This window comes from Lynx canadensis, chromosome D3 (genome assembly GCF_007474595.2).
Source record: "Lynx canadensis isolate LIC74 chromosome D3, mLynCan4.pri.v2, whole genome shotgun sequence".
In the NCBI taxonomy this organism is placed as follows: Eukaryota; Metazoa; Chordata; class Mammalia; order Carnivora; family Felidae; genus Lynx; species Lynx canadensis.
Window position 1 is genome coordinate 40,252,017 of NC_044314.2, and position 19,635 is coordinate 40,271,651.

The 19,635-nt window shown below is 37.8% G+C and overlaps 1 protein-coding gene across 1 annotated transcript in view; it reads left to right on the forward strand.

Annotated features, from left to right (window-relative positions):
- Positions 1–18,272, forward strand: part of KLHL14 (kelch like family member 14) — a 104,183-nt gene extending 85,911 nt beyond the window's left edge. Inside the window, exons 5-9 of the mRNA XM_030336764.1 lie at positions 1,196–1,274; positions 8,041–8,231; positions 8,313–8,471; positions 12,446–12,603; positions 16,560–18,272. Coding sequence (XP_030192624.1) covers positions 1,196–1,274; positions 8,041–8,231; positions 8,313–8,471; positions 12,446–12,603; positions 16,560–16,700 — 728 coding nt within the window. The 3' untranslated portion in view covers positions 16,701–18,272. The remainder of the gene's footprint in view (positions 1–1,195; positions 1,275–8,040; positions 8,232–8,312; positions 8,472–12,445; positions 12,604–16,559) is intronic.
- Positions 18,273–19,635: the final 1,363 nt, after the last annotated feature.

The window sequence follows — 19,635 nt, forward strand, 5'->3', positions numbered from 1 at the left end:
ACAATAAATGCTCAAAATATATTTATGCAATTAATAATTGTGTTGGATAGACACAAGCATGTACACACACACACTCTCCTATCTGTTTATTCCTGTGAAGTTTAGTACCTGTATTTCAATGTTTAGTTTTACATATATGAACAAAAACATTTTCAGAGTTAAACCTTCAAGTGTTATAGATGATTGTCATCTCAGGTGCTACACAGAAAATGGAATACAGTCTTTCACTTCCATTTCTTGCTTTGGTATCAATCTATATGTAAAATAGGATTCATTTTAATACCTTAAAGGCACTGCTGTGCTTCCTAGGCACAACAGAGGGGAAAAGCTGGTTCACCAGCTCTGAGGACTCATGTTTCCCACTTCAGCACATGTACCTGCAACCATGCTTCCCCCAAATACACACACACAGAACTTACGTGATGTGAATGGACTATAACTGATTTCCTAATGCAAACTCTCACTGAAGTGATTGGTTGTTATTTCCATGGGGAGAGGGCTGACTCAACCACTGCTAGGTTCTTGGATCATTTAAAAAAAAAAAAAGGCTCTAACCACAGATATTACACAAGTTAGTGTCTAGAACAGGGGTGCCTGGATGGCTCAGTCAGTTAAGTGTCCAACTTCGGCTCAGGTCATGATCTCACGGTTCATGGGTTCGAGCCCCACATCAGGCTCTGTGCTGACAGCTCAGAGCCAGGAGCCTGCTTCTGATTCTGTGTCTCCCTCTCTCTCTGCCCCTCCCCTGCTCATGCTCTGTCTCTCAAAAATAAATAAATGTGGGAAAAAAAAACTTCTTAAAAAGTCTCTGGAACTGATTATTTACAGACAATAAGTTCCTATTTTTAAAACACAAAAATACCAAAATTCAGAAAATTTCCCCCTAACTTTGTGGTAAAACTGGTTTGGTAAACATACTTGCTTTTATCATAATGGCTGATTTAGTTTTGTTCTGACTCATTCCAAAAAATGAAAGAAAGAAAAGATGGAGTGGAAAAGAAGAAAAAGGAAAAATATTTGAGGTGGCACATTTATTCTTCTACTGACTTACTGCTTCTCAGACTGGGCTAACTAGTCCCCCTACTTAATTCATGTGTGTGTTAAACCTGAAAACAGACACATCTTACAAACACTATTAGATGTTCAAAACAACAAAGGAAACTAAGTTTTAAATGTCTCACATATATTTTTACAGGAAAACACAGTACAAATTTTGTCAGTCGATATGATCCTCGATTTAATAGCTGGATACAACTTCCACCCATGCAAGAGAGGTAAGTGTTTGTTTCTTATGTCTGAAACATTTGTGGCTACTTTACAGGAAGCACAGATGCTGAATGGTTTCCTATCACAAATTATGCTAAATGGAGCCAAGGAAAGATATACGAGTCAAAATACAAAATTTGGCCTGGCCCATTTGGAATAACTCCTTTGTTAACTCAATGGGGAAAACTAATCAAGTAAATCAATTATTGGTCCTAATGTAGGAAGAGGAAAAAATGTATGATTGTCTTCCATTATTACATTACTTTGGTTTGTTGGCAAGTGGAGCTAAAATCTCACTGCCTATCCTACTTTTCTTGGTGATAATATATTTAAATCCTATAATTGGAAAAAAAAAAAAAACACCATTCTTACAATGGTATGCATTTTTTGCAGAAATTTCAGTCTTAAATTTTCAAGTCTCACTAACTCAAATCTTGTACATTTGCCCTCTCAACTATCCTCCCATTATACATTCAAGAACAGGTCATTTGTTAGCTTTAAAAAAAAAAAAAAGAGTTTTGCAAAGTATCATCTCAGTTTTTTACATATTTGGTGTTCATCTCACCCCAGTCTCCTAGCGGCCAAGGGACGAGTGACTATTAACTATATTTATACATATTTTGCCTCTCCTGGTTGTTACCTGCATAAGGCCACACCTTAATATGCATATGCAAATTCTCAGGCTAAATTCTGAGCCCTTGATTCTTTTCAAATAATACTTCAGCATCCTCTTGAGCAAAGTATCCGATATAATTACAATAAGCTGCAACCTATTGCTTTTTCTCAACTGAAGTATTTAAGAAATACCTTTCTTTCCTGTTTCCCTCACGATTCGTCACCTTAACATCTCGTTTATAAACATTCGATTAGATTGAATTACATCACTAAGATCCAATCGGGTCCTTCATAAATTCCAAGTTAAAAGGAAGTTTTCGGATAATATCATTTATTCAAAAATGTGCATTCCTGCAGCAGGACAGTATGAATCTATGGTATGAGAAAACTCCCTATCTAACCCTCTCTTCTCTATAAATATATTAAAACCCTCTTTCGGGAGACTAAAAGCTATACACTGGAAACGATGAGGCACAATGTAAGAACCACAGACACTTTTGGGAATGTGCAGTTCCAAGGTACCTGAAGAAATGATTCTAAGTCAGTTAATATCCAGACAAAGTTCTCAGTCCTCCTCTCATGCATACATGCCTGCATAAAAGCCGCCTGATGTCCTCTCCACTGCACCTTGTTTCTCTCCCTTTGGGGTTATTTCCTGGTTGCTCCTATTGTGGCTGCGTCACTCTACCCTTTAATCAAAACCATTCCAAAAAGTTTTCTTTAAGAAACATATTTAAAAAATGAATATCAATAATCTATCGGAAATGTCAGCATCTCATCACCGCGGTCCCCTTTGCTGGGGGGCTGCACACCACGATAATTAACCTTCACGCCTTCCGTTTGGGAGGCATAACTCACGTCGCGGTCAATTATCTCACTCTAGAGCCCCTAAGGATGAGAAGTATTGCTGCAAAACCTAATTAGTAATTTTTTTAAATGTGTATTGTTTACTTGATATTCTATAATGACTTCCTCTGAGGCACTATGGCCTATCATGGCAGGGTCCTACTTAGACAATTTTTAGCAGCTCATTGACCTGATAAAAAGACCTGCCATGGTCTGTCGGCGCCCGGCAGCCACCGTTGACAGGATGGACTGTTTAACGTTTCTTTCTAAGTCATTATGGTATATCATGTCAGGTCCCTAGTAAAAGAAGTTTTTTTTTAGATTTAGAACAATCAACTCGATAGACCAAATAAAGAGCTCCTTACAGAGCTGAGTGGGAAAAGGCAGATCTCACAAATGCCCAGTCAATCTTCTAGCTCCCTATCTCCTATGGGTTGGTTGACCCTGGCAACAATCCATAACCTAAAATGAAATTTTTCTGTCATTGCCAAGCCTCCATTCTAAGTAGCAAATACAGTCAGTTACCATCGTGGCTTAATTGGTGAGCACACAAAGAAGAAGAAAAAAAGAAAAAAAATATATATGAGACACCCTTCAGATCTGAAGTTTCTTGAAACATTTAATTGAATTAATTGTACATTGTATAGATCATGAATCAGGCTCACCAGAAGTTCCCCCACCTCTCTCCTTCCATTCTTGGTACCAAACTGCTGAGAAGTTACCAAACCGAGAATAATAGAAGCCTGTTGAAAACCACCTCTAGGATAACCCACTCTTCGAGCCGGCTGGACAGATTCTTAGGATATCTCACCTAATCAGAGCTTCTAAAGGAGTGCTATAATCAAAGCGCAGACTATCCCCCAGTTCAGCAGGGAAATGGGCACACTGCTTCTAGGCTTACTCAACCGACTCATGAAATGCATCCCTACTATCTGTGAAATGATTACAGGAAAATACACGCTTAAATGTAATGCTACTGAGTTGTTGTGGTCTCAGATGTAGGATTTGATTCTTCAGGAAAAAGAAGAGGGTAAAAATTAAAACTAAGATCAATAGAAATGCTTTGGTAACTTTACATTTTTCTTCAGTAAAAATAAACATTGTAGGTGTGATTCATCTGGAGCTCTTACCCCTAGCTAGTCTAGAAAAAAAAAAGAAAAGAAAAGAAAAAGAAAAAGAAAAAGAAAAAGCAGTTTGGAAAGCACGGACAGCAAAGCTTCTATATCACAGAGTAAGACAAAAGCTAGAAGCAATACGTAAAAAATGTTTCCAAATTGTAATGGTTACTACAAGCCTTAAGAAACAATGTGAGACAATATTCTGTCTGAAAAAATCTTTTGTTGTTTTTAACATGATGGTGAAAGTCAAGATTTCAAGCTGAGATAAGGTTATAGTAATTCAATCTCATGCTCTAGGATATAAACTGACCACCCAAAGGGTCAGAAAGAACTAGGAAAGACCTGTACAATATGCAATGTTCACAATGTGTTTGTGGAAGTTGACTACCAGCAACTGGTAGTCTTTTTTAACTTCTCACAATACGTTGACTATTATTGCCTCTGGCATTGGGGGAGGAGGGGCTGGAGGAGGGAGAGATGAACAATTTGCAACACAAATAGTGTAATCCCATTTAAAAATTTTCAGTAATCTTGAACTTACTTTCCAAAAAAAAACCAAAACAAAACACCCAAATAGCCTAATTATGTGTGCTCTTCATGTGGGGAGGAGGGGCAGGGAGCACTCCCAAGAGAGACCTGGTATGGTAAAATTTTAGCCTGGAGCAAATGTTCACAGTTGCTGACAGACCATTAACTATCCAGTGTTCCTATAATGTATCTCATGAATTCTCACTTTGGACATGCAAGGGAATAAGTCATAGGCTCAGAATCTTCACTATTGGAATTTCTACATAAAAATGCAGTTTTAGTCAGGAAGCGGAACCTACTGATTTTTTTTTTTTTTTTCCATTTAGATCCTAACAGTGACACTGTGTGGATAAAGCTAGGAGTACACACGAAGCATCAAATTAAGAAAATCTTGGCTAGAAAGATAGCAAGTTCTGACAGGCTCACTCAGTGTCAGTAAGGAAGGAAGGAACCAGGATAGAAAAAAGTGAGAAAACTGAAATTTAGACTAGATGAAAGGAGTGCACACTACTACAAGGAGATTTTCCTCTTATTCTCCATTATCTACACTTATTTGGTGGAGGGTTTTCATACTTGTCATGACTAGTAGGCATTTTCTCTTGTAGACCAGTATCTAGCGCATAGAAGAACTGAACACCTTATGGCTCACATAGTCCAAATTATTTAAAGATGGCCCATTAGTAGGATTGGTAAATTAATTATTTCAGAGGCTCTAAGACTTGTTATAGAATCATCATATGGAAGAGGGATTGTGTCGATGGCGCGAAGAAATATCTGTTACTTTCATCTATTTTTATAGAATGTCAGGCTTTTCAATGACACATTTTAACTGAGAAGGTAAAAGCACTATTAAGACAACCTTGACCTATCTTATTCAATGAGAAAGCAATTGAAATCTGGTTAGAGAAATAGAAGGAAGCAATGGACATCTGCAGGCACTTAATTTTGCAACTGTTTTTAATCTGATTTTATATTTAAATGGGTTTTACTTCTCTGTAACAGGAAATCTCAAAATTTTTAGATTAATCTGATTAAAAAGCTTCTTCCTAATACCTTTCTCCAAACATATTCTCCAAACAATGCATACGTGCAAGACCTATATATGCAACATTTCATTACAATTTTATTACAATTTCAGAGCTTCATGAACCCCTCAGAAGACCCAGGTTAACCAGACTCACTCTATGAAATCTGCCACACCTACTCTTTATTTTCCTTCCTCCTTTCCTCCTTCCTCTTTTTCCATCATTGCTGTTCTTCATTGTCCTTCTGAATTTTCTACAGCACATATTTCTTTCAAAAGCATCAGGAAAATACAGGAAAAAATACAAACAGAGCCAAAATTTTGCTCTAAAATTATCCATGATTTTCAGGACTATTAAAAAAAAAAATAAAAAACCATATGATCCACCAATCCCACTTCTGTTTTATACCCAAAGAAAATGAAATCAATATCTTGAAGAGGTATCTGCACTCTCATGTTCATTGCACCATTATTCACAAAAGCCAAGATACAGAAACAACCTAAGTGTCTGTCATCAGATGAACAGATAAAGAAAAGGGGGCATATCTTTACAATGGAGTATTATTTAGCCATAACAAAAGGAAATCCTGCCATTTGTGACCACATGGATGAAATTAAGGGTCGTTTTCCAAAGTGAAATAAACCAAACAGAGAAGGAGAAACACAGTTACTTATATGTAGAATCTGGAAAAAAAAAAAGAAAAAAGTCAAACTTAAAGAAACAATGGATGGTGGTTGCTAGGGGCCAGGAGATGAGGGAAATGAGGAGAGGCTGGTCAAAAGGTATAAACGTTCAATTATAAGATGCAGAAGTTCTGTGTATCTAATATATAACATAGTGACTGTAGTTAATATTGTAGCGTATACTTGAAATTTGCTAAGAGAGTAGAAAACCAAAAAAAAAAAAAAAAAAAAAAACACAAAAAACAAAAACAAAAAAACAAAAAAAATAGCTATGTGAGGTGATACATGTGTTAATTAACTTGATTGTGGGAATCCTTCCACAATGTATCTATATATCAAATTATTGCATTGTGACTTTAAATATATTACAACTTTATTTGCCAATTATGCCTCAAAAAAGCTAGAAAAAAATAAAACTGAATACATCAACATCTATAACATATACCATACCTACTGGTAATAAATCACCTACACAAACATTAAAAAATTTCACTGTCATTTAAAATATGGCTAGGCAAAGTTTATATGCAAACATCTTGATGGCTGATTTTTAATAACATTTTTACCCGGGTCATGGTAACTGATGATTCTGACACATGAACAAAAAGCTGGACACTATGACAGCACTTTACATATGCATTTGCAAATAACCCTGTAAAAAAAGGTACCATTAGCATCCCCCTGTTACAAATGAGCAACCTGAGGCTGAGAGGGGTTAACTAATGTGTCAAAGGTCACACATCCAATAAATCACGTAGCCACGCAATCTGTTCCAGAGACCAAACTGTTAATCAAGACGCCGTCTCCTGCTTCCTAGAGGTTTTGGCACTTTGTAAACACAACTTGGAAAATCTCCTGATAAAAATCTTTAGGACTCTTGATCTTGCTACTGACATTGCCCAAGAGTCTTGGCCCTTATTTTTATGAAGACCATACATTTATCAAACATAAATTATATCCTCTGAGGGGCCTGGCACTTAACAATCGTACTTATTCGTATCTTATCCTCATAAAGTGTCTTATTCCAGTAGCATCAATGAGAAAAAAAGAAGCAAAGGGTCAAGGACTTGCTTAATATATCAACCTAGTCATCCTAACTCCAAATTTTCAGGTCCCCTTTGAACATTTATTCTCCCTCAGCTCTCATGTCTTACTAGTTACTGAGTCTTACATCGTCCTTTAAAATATCTTTTGCTCAGCTCTTCTGTGTCTTCCATAAAACTCTACTTCAGGTCCTCAATATCTTACTCTTATTCTATGGTCTACCTCAGGATTGGTCTCCCTTTCAACACAGCTTGTGTCTTTTACCTTTGAAGGCATAATGGGATAATTTAATGAATTGCCTCTCTTGAAAAGAGACTAAAAAATATCCTGTAGCTTTGTAAGAAACAACACTAAAAGCTCTATCAGTGAAATTCCTACGATTGGTTTGTATAAGAGCAAAATTTCAGCACTCTATTCAGTTCACAAAAGTTTCTCTATTTGTGGTAGTACTGGGAAGAAAAAAAAATGATAATTGAAGAAAAATTTTGATGATGTAGTTCTCTTATAAATTGGGAACAATGACCCTTGAAGGACCATGAAAAAAGTGAATGTCAAGATAATTTATTATTGTTACATTATCTACCTCATTTTTCACTTTGTCTTACTGAGCTGTGATATCTGTACAAGGTACCAAATATCCCAAACATTAGTGAACACTTTAACAGTGTATAAAAAAGCAAAATAAAAGAAGCTGAAACAGGGTTGGTGACTTTCTCCTCTCCTGTTACTTTAATATGAAATTGCTAACCAGAACAGGCAATGCGTACAATTACTGTAAAGGTCTCAGATTTAGAAGGGAGCTGTGTGTGTTATTTCCAAATTTCTGCAACCCTTTCTAGAGCGGGATGTACCTCCTTTTCCCTGACTGACGGAGCCCCTTTTGTGATTTATGGTGGGTTGTTGTTTTCATTGTAGAAGAGCCAGTTTCTATGCATGCCGGTTGGACAAGCATTTATACGTTATTGGTGGAAGGAACGAAACCGGCTATTTGTCCAGCGTGGAGAGCTATAACCTAGAAACGAACGAATGGCGTTATGTGTCCTCTTTGCCCCAGCCTCTGGCTGCTCACGCAGGAGCAGTGCACAATGGGAAGATATACATTTCAGGCAAGTCATTCCTCCACTTTCTGTTCCAAACTTCAGTTCCAAGGCACTTTCTTGACTTGTATGTATATGTTTAATTCACAGGGGGTGTACACAATGGAGAATATGTCCCATGGCTATATTGCTATGACCCTGTAATGGATGTCTGGGCTCGAAAACAAGATATGAACACAAAACGCGCCATCCACACTTTGGCTGTAATGAATGATCGCTTGTATGCAATTGGAGGAAATCATTTGAAAGGTCTTTTTCTTTCTTTTTTTTTTTTTTTAATCACAATATCATTTGCATCTCATGTTTCTTGCTAAGGGGGTTTCTCGTTAGATAATCATAGTTAACCAAGTAAAAAACATGTTGACCAAATAAAATCTACTCTGTGTAAATTAGCTGTACCCTTGGGCAGGCATTTATTTTGGCTCCTCTGCAGATAGGATTATTTTTAAGTTACCACACACATTAAAGAAATGAATAATGATGTCAACAGAAAGTAAAAAACGGAAGCATTAATAACTGAAAGCACAAACAATTTGTTGTAACAATGAATTCAGTAAAATAAATTATACCCTATCTCCAAAGTTATAGCAATAAATTTTTTCCAGAAAATTGTTTTTTGTAGTGATCATAAAGAACTTCAGTCATAGCTGCACAAAGAAGCTAATACGTGATTTTTCTTAAAGAAAACATTTAGTAGAATTTCATGTCTAAATTTGGAATTATTTCTTTTAAGAGTTGAACACCAAACCTATGCTTCTCAAATTCTACTTGCTTTTTTAATAAAAAAAAAAAAAAAAAAAAACCACATGATATTTTTAGAGTTTTGTTTGGGCTCCTCTCCTCTCCATATATCTGTATGACTACAACCTTTTTTTTTTAGTTTACTCATTTGAGAGAGAGAGAGAGAGAGAGAGAGAGAGAGAGAAAGTGAGCACGCAAGTGGGGGAGGGGCAGAGAGAGAGAGAGGAAGACACAAAATCTAAATCAGGCTCCAGGCTCTGAGTTGTCAGTACAGAGCCCAACGTGGGGTTCGATCTCACGAACTGTAGATCATGACCTGAGCCCACATCAGATGCTTAACCCACTGAGCCACCCAGCTGCCCCTGACTACAACTTTTTGTAGTTTACGTGCATGTGTATAACTATCTACATGCATATCACACTGAATTTGACAGGAAAGCAGAGAGAACTGTGTTGTTAAGATTCCTGAACTGCATTGGGCCTCAGTTTTCTTACCTAAAAATGAAGAAACTGGTATAGATGATGTCTAAAATCTCCTCTAGCTCTGACCTGCCATGATCCTTGAAATTGAACCAAATGTGAAACAGGCCATCCAAGTATGGTAGATAAGGCCTTCTATGCATTTATTTTTCCATCATACAACCATCTAAAAAATGATAGATGTAGACATTCCCTTCTGGTTCTCCCAATACATATATACCTCTAACATAATCAAGACCACACAGGTGTAATTTTTATGTAAATATTTCCAAGTTCGTATTCAATCAGAAACGTCAATACCCTAGTCTATGCTGCTCATCTTTGTACTCTCCCCAGTGGGAAGGGATTGATTACCTTTGCTGCTGCAACTTTTCCCTTTTTATTCTTTTTCTCTTTCATTGCTTCTCTTTCATCTCAAGCCATACACCATTCCTTCTCATAAAAATATTTGTATGCAGTATTAACTTTGTAGCTTTCTACATTAAAATGTGATTTCTACTAATTTCTTTTGCATAATGATGACTAAACATTCTAGGAATTTTTAAAAAATGTTTATTTAGTTTTGAGAGAGAGAGAGAGAGAATGCGAGTGAAGGAGGGGCAGAGAGAAAGAGGGAGACAGAGAATCCTAAGCAGGCTCCACACTGTCAGCACAGAGCTCAACATGGGGCTCCACCCCATGAACCATGAGACTATGACCTGAGCCGCAATCAAGAGTCAGATGCTCAACAAACTGAGCCACCCAGTTGCCCCACATTCTAGGAAGCTTTAATATTTCAGGTTATACTTGGACAGGGTAATGACAACCTAAATGAGAACACACACACATCAAAGTTAGGTCAGCTCAGGAAGGCATTATGGTGTAGAGAGAAGGGTATGGATCTGGGTTCCAGTTATGCACTTGTAGTTGTGTGGTCTTACTCAAGACCCTTAATCCCATGTCTATAAAAGAGGGGTAATTATCTTTTCCTTATAGTTTTTGAGGCTTATCATCAACATATGTCATATGTGTAGTGGGCACCAAGAAGACATACATATCCTCCTATGATGCCACTAGAACTTCAGAACTGGAAATTTTCCCCAGTCCTCATTCCAGTTATCCATGCTTCAGAAATTATCATCAATAATCTTACAGGAAAGGAATATACCACAGAACTCCAGTAAATCCTTCACTCTACTGTTCTCAGATCTATGTGATTTATTTTATGTAAGAAGTTAGTGGCCTGAAATAATTTGTCCGCTTCTTCAAGAATGAAAATTATTCTACTTTTTGGTCTATCTTTTTAATTACTTTGAAGAGTCCAGTAGGTTGATTTTGATTGAGTGTATGCATTGTAATTGTCAGCTAGCAAATACCCATTGCACACATGTAAAGAGAAGAAAAATATTATCAAGGATTTGGTCTGTTCAGTGACCAGGAAGCACTCCCCCTCCAGATTTTTGACTTTCTAAATTAAAGGCAGGGCCCCAGTGGAGTCTAAGAATTTAAGTTGTTCTCTGCAACCCACTTACTGCCCCAGTCACTGAAAAACTGCATCAGAGGTGAGAGAAGAAGCCCTCAGTGAAAGTTAGCCCCCTACTTGACCTTGATCCTTAGTAGATATTGGAAACTATTCACTTCATCATAGTTGCTTATAAACATAAACTGTTGAAAAAGGTAAAAGATTCTGAACACCATTTAATTAAAACAGTTTGATTGGGCACCTGGATGGCTGAGTTGGTTAAGCATCTGACTTTGGCTCAGGTTATGATCTCACAGTGTGTGAGTTTGAGCCCCACATCAGGCTCTGTGCTGACAGCTCAGAGCCTGGAACCTGCTTCGGATTCTGTGTCCCTCTCTCTGTCCCATCCCAGCTTGCACACTCTCTCTCTCTCTCTTTCTCAAAAATAAATAAACATTAAAAAAATTTTTTTAAACATTTTGAGAGTTAAATATTCGTTTAGGAAAAGCAATACAGTTTAGCCTGTAATAATATGAGCTCAGAAGCCTGTTTGCCTGAGTTTAAACCTCAACCTATCTACTTACTGGTTGTGTGACTTACTCGTCATTATTTCTCTCTTGCTCTCAGTTTTCTCCTCTCTAAAATGAAAATAATGGCATAACTATCTCATGGGGTGGTTGAGAGGAATTAAGTGAATTCATCTACAGAAAGAAAGCATTTGGAAGACAACCAGCTTATTGTAAGCACTCTATAAAATGCTTACGTTTAATTATTTTAAACTTTTTAAATAAGGTTTTAATAAACATTTTAAAATAAGATATACCCCCATATAATCAACATTTACCAATGACATTGAGTCAGACATTCTTGCTTTGAATGAATTGGACATACCCAGAGTTTGTTTTAGGTCTCTCGTAACATGTCTCCCTATTTCACTAGTAAACTTATACCTTTGTCTCTTTAAAAACACAATTATCGATTTTGTAGCCCTAGAGCTATTTTTAAAAGAACTCCTAGCCTTGGGGCACCTGAGTGGCTCAGTTGGTTTCAGCTCAGGTCATGATCTCACAGTTTGTGAGTTCAAGTCATGTGTCGGAAATCCGTGCTGACAGTGTAGAGCCTGCTTGGGATTCTCTCTCTCTCCCTCTCTCTCTGCCCCTCCCAGCTTGTGCTCTCTCTCTCTCTGTCTCAAAATAAGTAAATAAACTTGAAGAAGAAGAAGAAGATGAAGGAGTAGGAGGAGGAGGAGGAGGAGGAGGAGGAGAAGGAGAAGCCCTAGCCCTGAATTGGGACCCTGAGAGTTTATTCTTTTTTATTTTTTTTATGTTTACTTATTTTAGAGAGAGAGCATGTGAGAGGAAGTGGGGGAGAGGCAGAGAAAGGGGGACAGAGGATCTGAAGCAGGCTCTGTGCTGACAGCAAAGAGCCTGATGTGGGGCTCAAATTCACCAACCATGAGATCATGACCTGAGCCAAAGTCGGATGCCTAACCGACTGAACCACTCAGGCAGCCACCCTGAGAGTTTATTCTTATGTGGTTCCATTTTGCTATGTCACTTAGGTTTCTCCCACCTTGACGTAATGCTTGTGGAATGCTATGACCCAAAAGGTGACCAGTGGAATATTCTCCAAACTCCCATTTTGGAAGGTCGAAGTGGCCCTGGCTGTGCAGTGCTTGATGACAGCATCTACCTTGTGGGTGGCTACAGCTGGAGTATGGTATGTGTCCACATTTCCTCATCCTCTCCTTCTGTTTGTGCTTACTTTGTGTTTCCCTCTAAATGTTACCACCTACACATAAACCTTTTTTTTTTTTTTTCACTTAAATTGTATTTAGTTAACATACAGTGCAATATTGGTTTCAGGAGTAGAATTCAGTGATTGATCACGTACATACAACACCCAGTGCTCATTACAACAAGTGTCCTCCTTACTACCCATCACCCATCTAGCCCATCCCTCACCCACCTCCCTCAATCAACCCTCAGTTTGTTCTCTATCATTAAAAGTCTTCTGTGGTATCTTTTCCTCTCTCCTCTTTCCACCACCCCCACCCCGATATGTTCATCTGTTTTGTTTCTTAAATTCCAGATATAAGTGAATCATATAGTATTTCTTTTTCTCTGATCGACTTATTTCACTTAGCATAATACATTCTAGCTCCGTCCACATCATTCCAAATGGGAAGATTTCATTCTTTTTGATAGCTGAGTAACATTCTATTGTATATACATACCACAACTTCTTTATCTATTCATCAGTCAGTGGACATTTGGGCTTTCTCCATAGTTTGGTTATTGTTGATAATGTTGCTATAAACAGTGCAGGTACTCCTTTGAATCTGTATTTTAGTATCCTTTGGGTAAACACCTAATAGTGCAGTAGCTGGATCATAGGGTAATTCTATTTTCACTTTTTTGAGGAACCTCCATACTGTTCTCTAGAGTGGCTCTACCAGTTTCCATTCCCATGAACAGTGCAAGAGAGTTCCCCTTTCTCAGCACCCTCCAACACCTGTTGTCTATTTTAGCCATTCTGACAGGTCTGAGGTGATATCTCATCATGTTTTTCATCTTGATTTCCCTTATGGTCAGTGATGTTGAGCATCTTTTCATGTGCCTGTTAGCCATCTGGATGTCTTCTTTGGATAAGGATCTATTCATATCTTCTGCCCATTTCTTAACTGGGTTGTCTGTTTTTTTGATGTTGTGTTTGATAAGTTCTTTATAGATTTTGGATACTGACTCTTATCAGTATGTTGTTTGCAAATATCTTCTCCCATTCCATAGTCTGCCTTTCAGTTTTGTTGTTTCCTTCACTGTGCAGAAGTTTTTATCTTGATGACGTCTCTATAGTTCATGTTTGCTTTTGTTTCCCTTGCCTTTAGCGATGTGTCTAGTAAGAAGTTGCTCTAGCCAAGGTCAAAGAGGTTGCTGCCTATGTTCTCCTGTAGGATTTTAATGGTTTCCTGTCTCACATTTAGGTCTTTCATCCATTTTGAATTTATTTTCACACATAAACCTTTTAAGAGTATCATGCTTGTATGCTAGGAGTAAGTTACTTTAAGTAATAAAATAGAATTGGTGTGGTTGCTATTGAGCTGTCTTGCTGTCTGATCAACTATATCCCCAAATGCAGTAGGTCTCTGCTTCTCTCTTCTCGCCATGCTTTTGGGATTCTGGCTTTCCAACTGAAGTAAAGATACTGAAGTGGTTTTACAAATATTGCGTTGAAATTGTTTGAATAGTTTGTTGAACTGTTTGAATTGTCTGAAAAGTTTCTGACCAGTAAGGCATAAACACTGGAACCTGTTAAATATCCACAAATTCCCTTTAGGATATATAATTTTCCATGGCTTTTCACTTTCCCCCATCTTTATCAGGAAAATTTCCAAGGTTACACAAAAATTGAGAGTACAATGGACTCTTGTTAACCTAGCATCCAGCTTCAACATCCATCAAAATTTTGGCATACTTCATCTATTCACCCTTAAAAACTTTTGGCTGAAGTATTTCATCCTACATGCTTCAGTATTTATCTTTAAAAAAGTATTCGTTTATGGGGGTGCCTGGGAGGCTCAGTCGGTTGAGTGTCCGACTTCAGCTCAAGTCATGATCTCACAGTTTGTGACTTCGAGCCCCGCGTTGGGCTCTGTGCTGACAGCTTGGAGCCTGGAGCCTGCTTCGGGTTCTGTGTCTCCCTCTCTCTACCCCTTCCCCGCTCATGCTCTGTCTCTCTCTCTCTCTCAAAGATGAATAAATGTTAAAAAAAAAAATTAGGGGCGCCTGGGTGGCGCAGTCGGATAAGCGTCCGACTTCAGCCAGGTCACGATCTCGCGGTCCGTGAGTTCGAGCCCCGCGTCAGGCTCTGGGCTGATGGCTCAGAGCCTGGAGCCTGTTTCCGATTCTGTGTCTCCCTCTCTCTCTGCCCCTCCCCCATTCATGCTCTGTCTCTCTCTGTCAAAAATAAATAAACATTGAAAAAAATTAAAAAAAAAAAAATTAAAAAAATAAAAAAGTATTCGTTTATGTAAACACACTGTCATCTCACCCAACAAAATTAACTATAATTCCCTTATTCTACATTCAAAGTTTTCCTATTCACTTGTAAAAATATATATATATTTCGGGGTGCCTGAGTGGCTCAGTCAGTTAAGCGTCTGACTTCAGCTCAGGTCATGATCTCGTGGTTTGTGAGTTCGAGCCCCACATCAGGCTCTGTGCTGACAGCTCGGAGCCTGGAGCCTGCTTCGGATTCTGTGTCTCCCTCTCTCTCTGGCCCTCCCATGCTCATGCTCTGCCTCTCTCTGTCTCTCAATAATAAATAAACATTTTTAAAAAAATTTTTAAATATATATATATATATTTTTTAAGTTGATATGTTCAAGTCAGAATCCAATACCCTCACTTGTATTTGGTTATTATATCTCATCCATCTCTTGCAATCTGGAAAATCACCCCACTCCACTTCTTCGTCCATGCCATTAACTTGTTGAAAAAAACAGGGTCAGTTATTAGAGAGAAAAGCTGACATTCTGGAATTAGCTAATGATTACCTTGCAATATCATTTAATACAGTCTCTGTCTCCATATTTTCTCTAAAACTGGAAGTTAGACATAAGGACTTAACACAAGTTCGGCCTGTTTCTTTTTTAAATGTATTGTGTTCCTTATTTCTTCTCTTTTGTTAAGAACACTTGAGGAGGTGGCCATGCAGTTCGAATTACATCACATTACATCACATAGACACGTATGGCCTCATGGTCTACACGGTCACTTTTTAAATGATGACTGTTGATTTATAGGTGTTGGTTTCTTAATATTAATTTGGGGTATTAATAATATTAGCTTATTTCTTTTGCATCAAACGAGGTTCTTGTATAACGTTTGGGGGGAGTTTTAAAAAGGTATTAGTTATATGTAGGCAAATATACATTGAACTACATATTCATAAGGGGTTTGTTCACTGGTACACATTACTAGCTGCAAGAGTGGGCACATTTAGAACCAGGTACCAGGAGGACACTTTCAAAAAATGATGACCAGGTTGGTTGGAATTTGGGGGTTTTGCCTATGCTAAAAGCCAAATTGCTTTGGTTTTAGAAGCGAAATGTCATACAAGCACTACCCCCAGAGGTTGACAAAGGTAACGAGATTAAAGACATTTTTTGTTTAATTTCTCACGTGGCCACTTGAAAATAAATCAATGTGCAAAGAATTTGACAAGCCCTCTTGTCCGGCTTATTTTGAACTAGTTTTGAATCTTATCTCTTATTCCCTACAGTAGTAAAATAAAACCGGAAAAGTGAGGCAATGATTTAAAATTGACCAAATTGTTTGACCCATATTATTTGAAAATCTAAGATGAATTTTTTTTAACTGAAACCAGCTGGATAAATTCCAATTTTTGGTCCATTAAAGGATTTTGCTGATCATCTAGGTGTTGAAGGCGCTCGACTTTTATTATTAATCACAGACACACACACAGATTTTGCAATCTTGTGAATCTCAGATTTTCCTGTAGAAAAAACAGTTTCAAATCCACCGCTTTCATTTGGAACTTTTTAGCAAGAGCAGAGAATTGACATTTTCTTTCCAATGTAAATGTGAGAAGTAGGATTGCCATTGCACTTCTCAGAACATTCTTCCCTAAACGCCCCCCCTCTGCCATTACAGGGGGCGTACAAGTCATCCACAATATGCTACTGCCCGGAAAAAGGCACCTGGACAGAACTGGAAGGGGATGTAGCAGAGCCACTGGCAGGTCCCGCCTGCGCACCGGTTATCTTGCCCGCCTGTGTACCTTACAACAAATAACGCCAGGGAACCCTGGAATGAACACTCTCACATTCTAGGAAACAATGACAGCTGACATCACTATTGTACTAGGAACAGTGCATCTAATGGCACAACTGCCGAAACCCGCCCTTGGTTTCTAATGATTTACAAGTAATGACAAAAGAAAAAGACCTGTTCTTGAACAGATACTGTGTCTGCAACTCGGATCACACCAAACTTCCTGTGGTGACAGACTCTTCCATTTCAGACTGGTTTTAACTTGTCCCAGCTTTACGAAAACTCCTCATGTGGATCTTAACGTTCAAAAGGAGAAAGATACAATACAGAAGAGTGCCCCAGACAGACCTAAGATCAGTATTGTGCATTGTAGTCTACCTGCATGTGACCTATGTTGAAGTTTTGGGGATATTGTGTTCATGAACGATCCAGAATTCGACCCACTGAAATACTTACACTGCATTACAGAAATTGCCACTCGATTCTATATTCCTAACCTGTGGCTCCTTCACAGACTCCATAGGCAACACAGTTATAGAAAATCATATAAGATTAAAGGGGAACATGTTTGTTTCTATATAACTTCATTTCACGTGCCGCCTGCCCCTTACAGCACCTCACGGGATCACAGAAGAGGAAGATGTTGGCTCTCGTAGCAATTGGTTTCTGCCCTGTGGGCTCTAGGCTAGCCAGTCATAATTTGTGTCCTCAATTTTATATGAAAGATTAAGACAAAACATACTATGTCACTATTCATTCCACAGAAGCTCATGTTTTGTCTTTTTTTTTTTTACAGTATATAAAAAAGTAGTGAACACATCTGTTATTTCCTTCAAAAGGTAGGACTGACAAAGTTTTCGTACAATATTGAAGAGATTCTGTTGGATAACACGTCTGACCCAAACTTAACCTATGATGAAACTGGGAGATTGTTTTCAGGAGTTCAGGGATGAAAAGAAAGAAAAAATTTCTTTTAAGTGCCATCCCAGTTGTCTCTCTGTCCCTAAAACACACCACTTAAAAGAGCCACAAGAACGAATTCTAGCTCTTAACAAATATGTCTCCCTCTTCCTCACCTTTGGCTCTAGAAATGGCTCTGGATTTGGCTCTAGGAAAGCACATGACTTACCCTGATTATTCTCCAACTCATCATATTTGTTTGTTATCACCAAAGATGCCTGAGATCAGTTAGCTGAACAATTGCTAGTTGTCTTTAGAAGCATGAGGAATGTAGGAGCAGAAGGTCAGGAGAGCATGAGATAGTTTTCAATGTGAACAATCAAAAGAGCAAAACTGGAAGGAACATGAATTTGATTTTCAAGCGCTTCAGAGCTGAAACAACAGTTAATACTAAATTGTAGCCTAAAATATTTTTTAATCACCCAGAGGTGTTGTTGAATCCCTCCACAAAAGTGTCATTCAAAACAACAACATGGGGAAGCCACAGACTAAAAATGCCTTGGTGATAAACTTTCACCGTGGAGCATGTCGAGATAGATGGGTGTACTGGAATCCAATGCCGTTTCTACAGTAAAGTGCAATCTTTGTTGTTTTTGTATTTATTTGTATGTTCAGATCCAAAGGATCCGTTGTAAAAATATATATATAAATATATATATATATTCAGTGCAATCAACTTTCATTTCTTTTTCCTTGAAAACATATATATAGGAAAGAAAAGTTACAGTACTTGGGAAAAAATCCCAGCTGACGTCACGAAGAGAACAAGGTCTGCTTCAGAACCTTTTTTGTCAACTGTCACCATTTCTTCTGAAAGTCACAGTTTATACAAGGATATTCACTTTCCTTAGACTTGTTCTTCATTTATTTTTTATTTCTAGCCAAAATAAATAAGAGCATTTATGAGAACTGTAAGTAAAGCTTTCTGTATTTCAGAAAGGCACAAACTATTAGAAGTGAATAGTGAGTAAGTAAGTCACAGAGATTGTAAATTTTGTACAGTATTAGAATGTGTAAATGAAGCTTGCTTGAAAGGGGAAAACTTTAAATAAAAACTTTATGTACTAATTCAACTGTCTCATACTCCTACTTATAAGGCATATGTATAAATCTCTACACTGAATTGTTTAAAGGTTTACAATATGTAAATACCTAAATATTTTTATTCTGCTGATACATTTTATACGTTCATTTAGCTTCCTGGAATATATAAATGTATACAGTATGGACAATGCAAAAAATTATGGAATGCTTCTGAAAAAAATGTTGTGTTAAAAATTACGAGTAGAGGGGTGGCTCGGCTGGCTTGGTCAGTAAAACATGTGACTATTGATCTTGGGATTGTGAGTTCAAGCCCTATGTTGGGTGTAGAGCTGACTTAAAAAAAACGTTTTTAAAAAATCATGATTAGAATCTGATTTGTCCACTGCAAGAGTGGCATAAGTTATCTAAGATCTAATAACACTTTGTGTAAATTACTAGAAGTACCATATGTATTAAACAGCACTGTCACGCTTTCTAAAGAATAAGTGAATCACACGCTAATTAGAACAATTATCTAAATACATAGTATCTAGTTGTGTTTTATTTTTTAAAATCTGAGAAAGAAGTGCAGTGCAAAGAAAGGGTGTGGGAGACAGTAGGGGAAACTGAGGCATGTCACTGAAGGTAGAAGTTGGTCAACCTTCTAGGCAAAGAGGTATGAAGGGTTGGAAGCTATTTCCTGAAACCTGCAAGTTAGAAGAACCTACTTTAATTTTTCCCAGCCAAATGTACCTTTGTTGATGACTAAACTCACAATTGGGGGTCATTTGATCCCTCCTAGTATTCCATGAAAGCAACAGAAATGGGGTTTCTGTGTTCGTCTACTGAATCTTCACCTCTCCATGCTTGCTGTGAGGTAGCCTCTGTTACCATCTTCTCCTGAGCCAATTGGCTAGTTGCTGTAGGGATTCTTCCAAATGGCCTGAATCCCCAAAAGCTCCAGTACTAACCA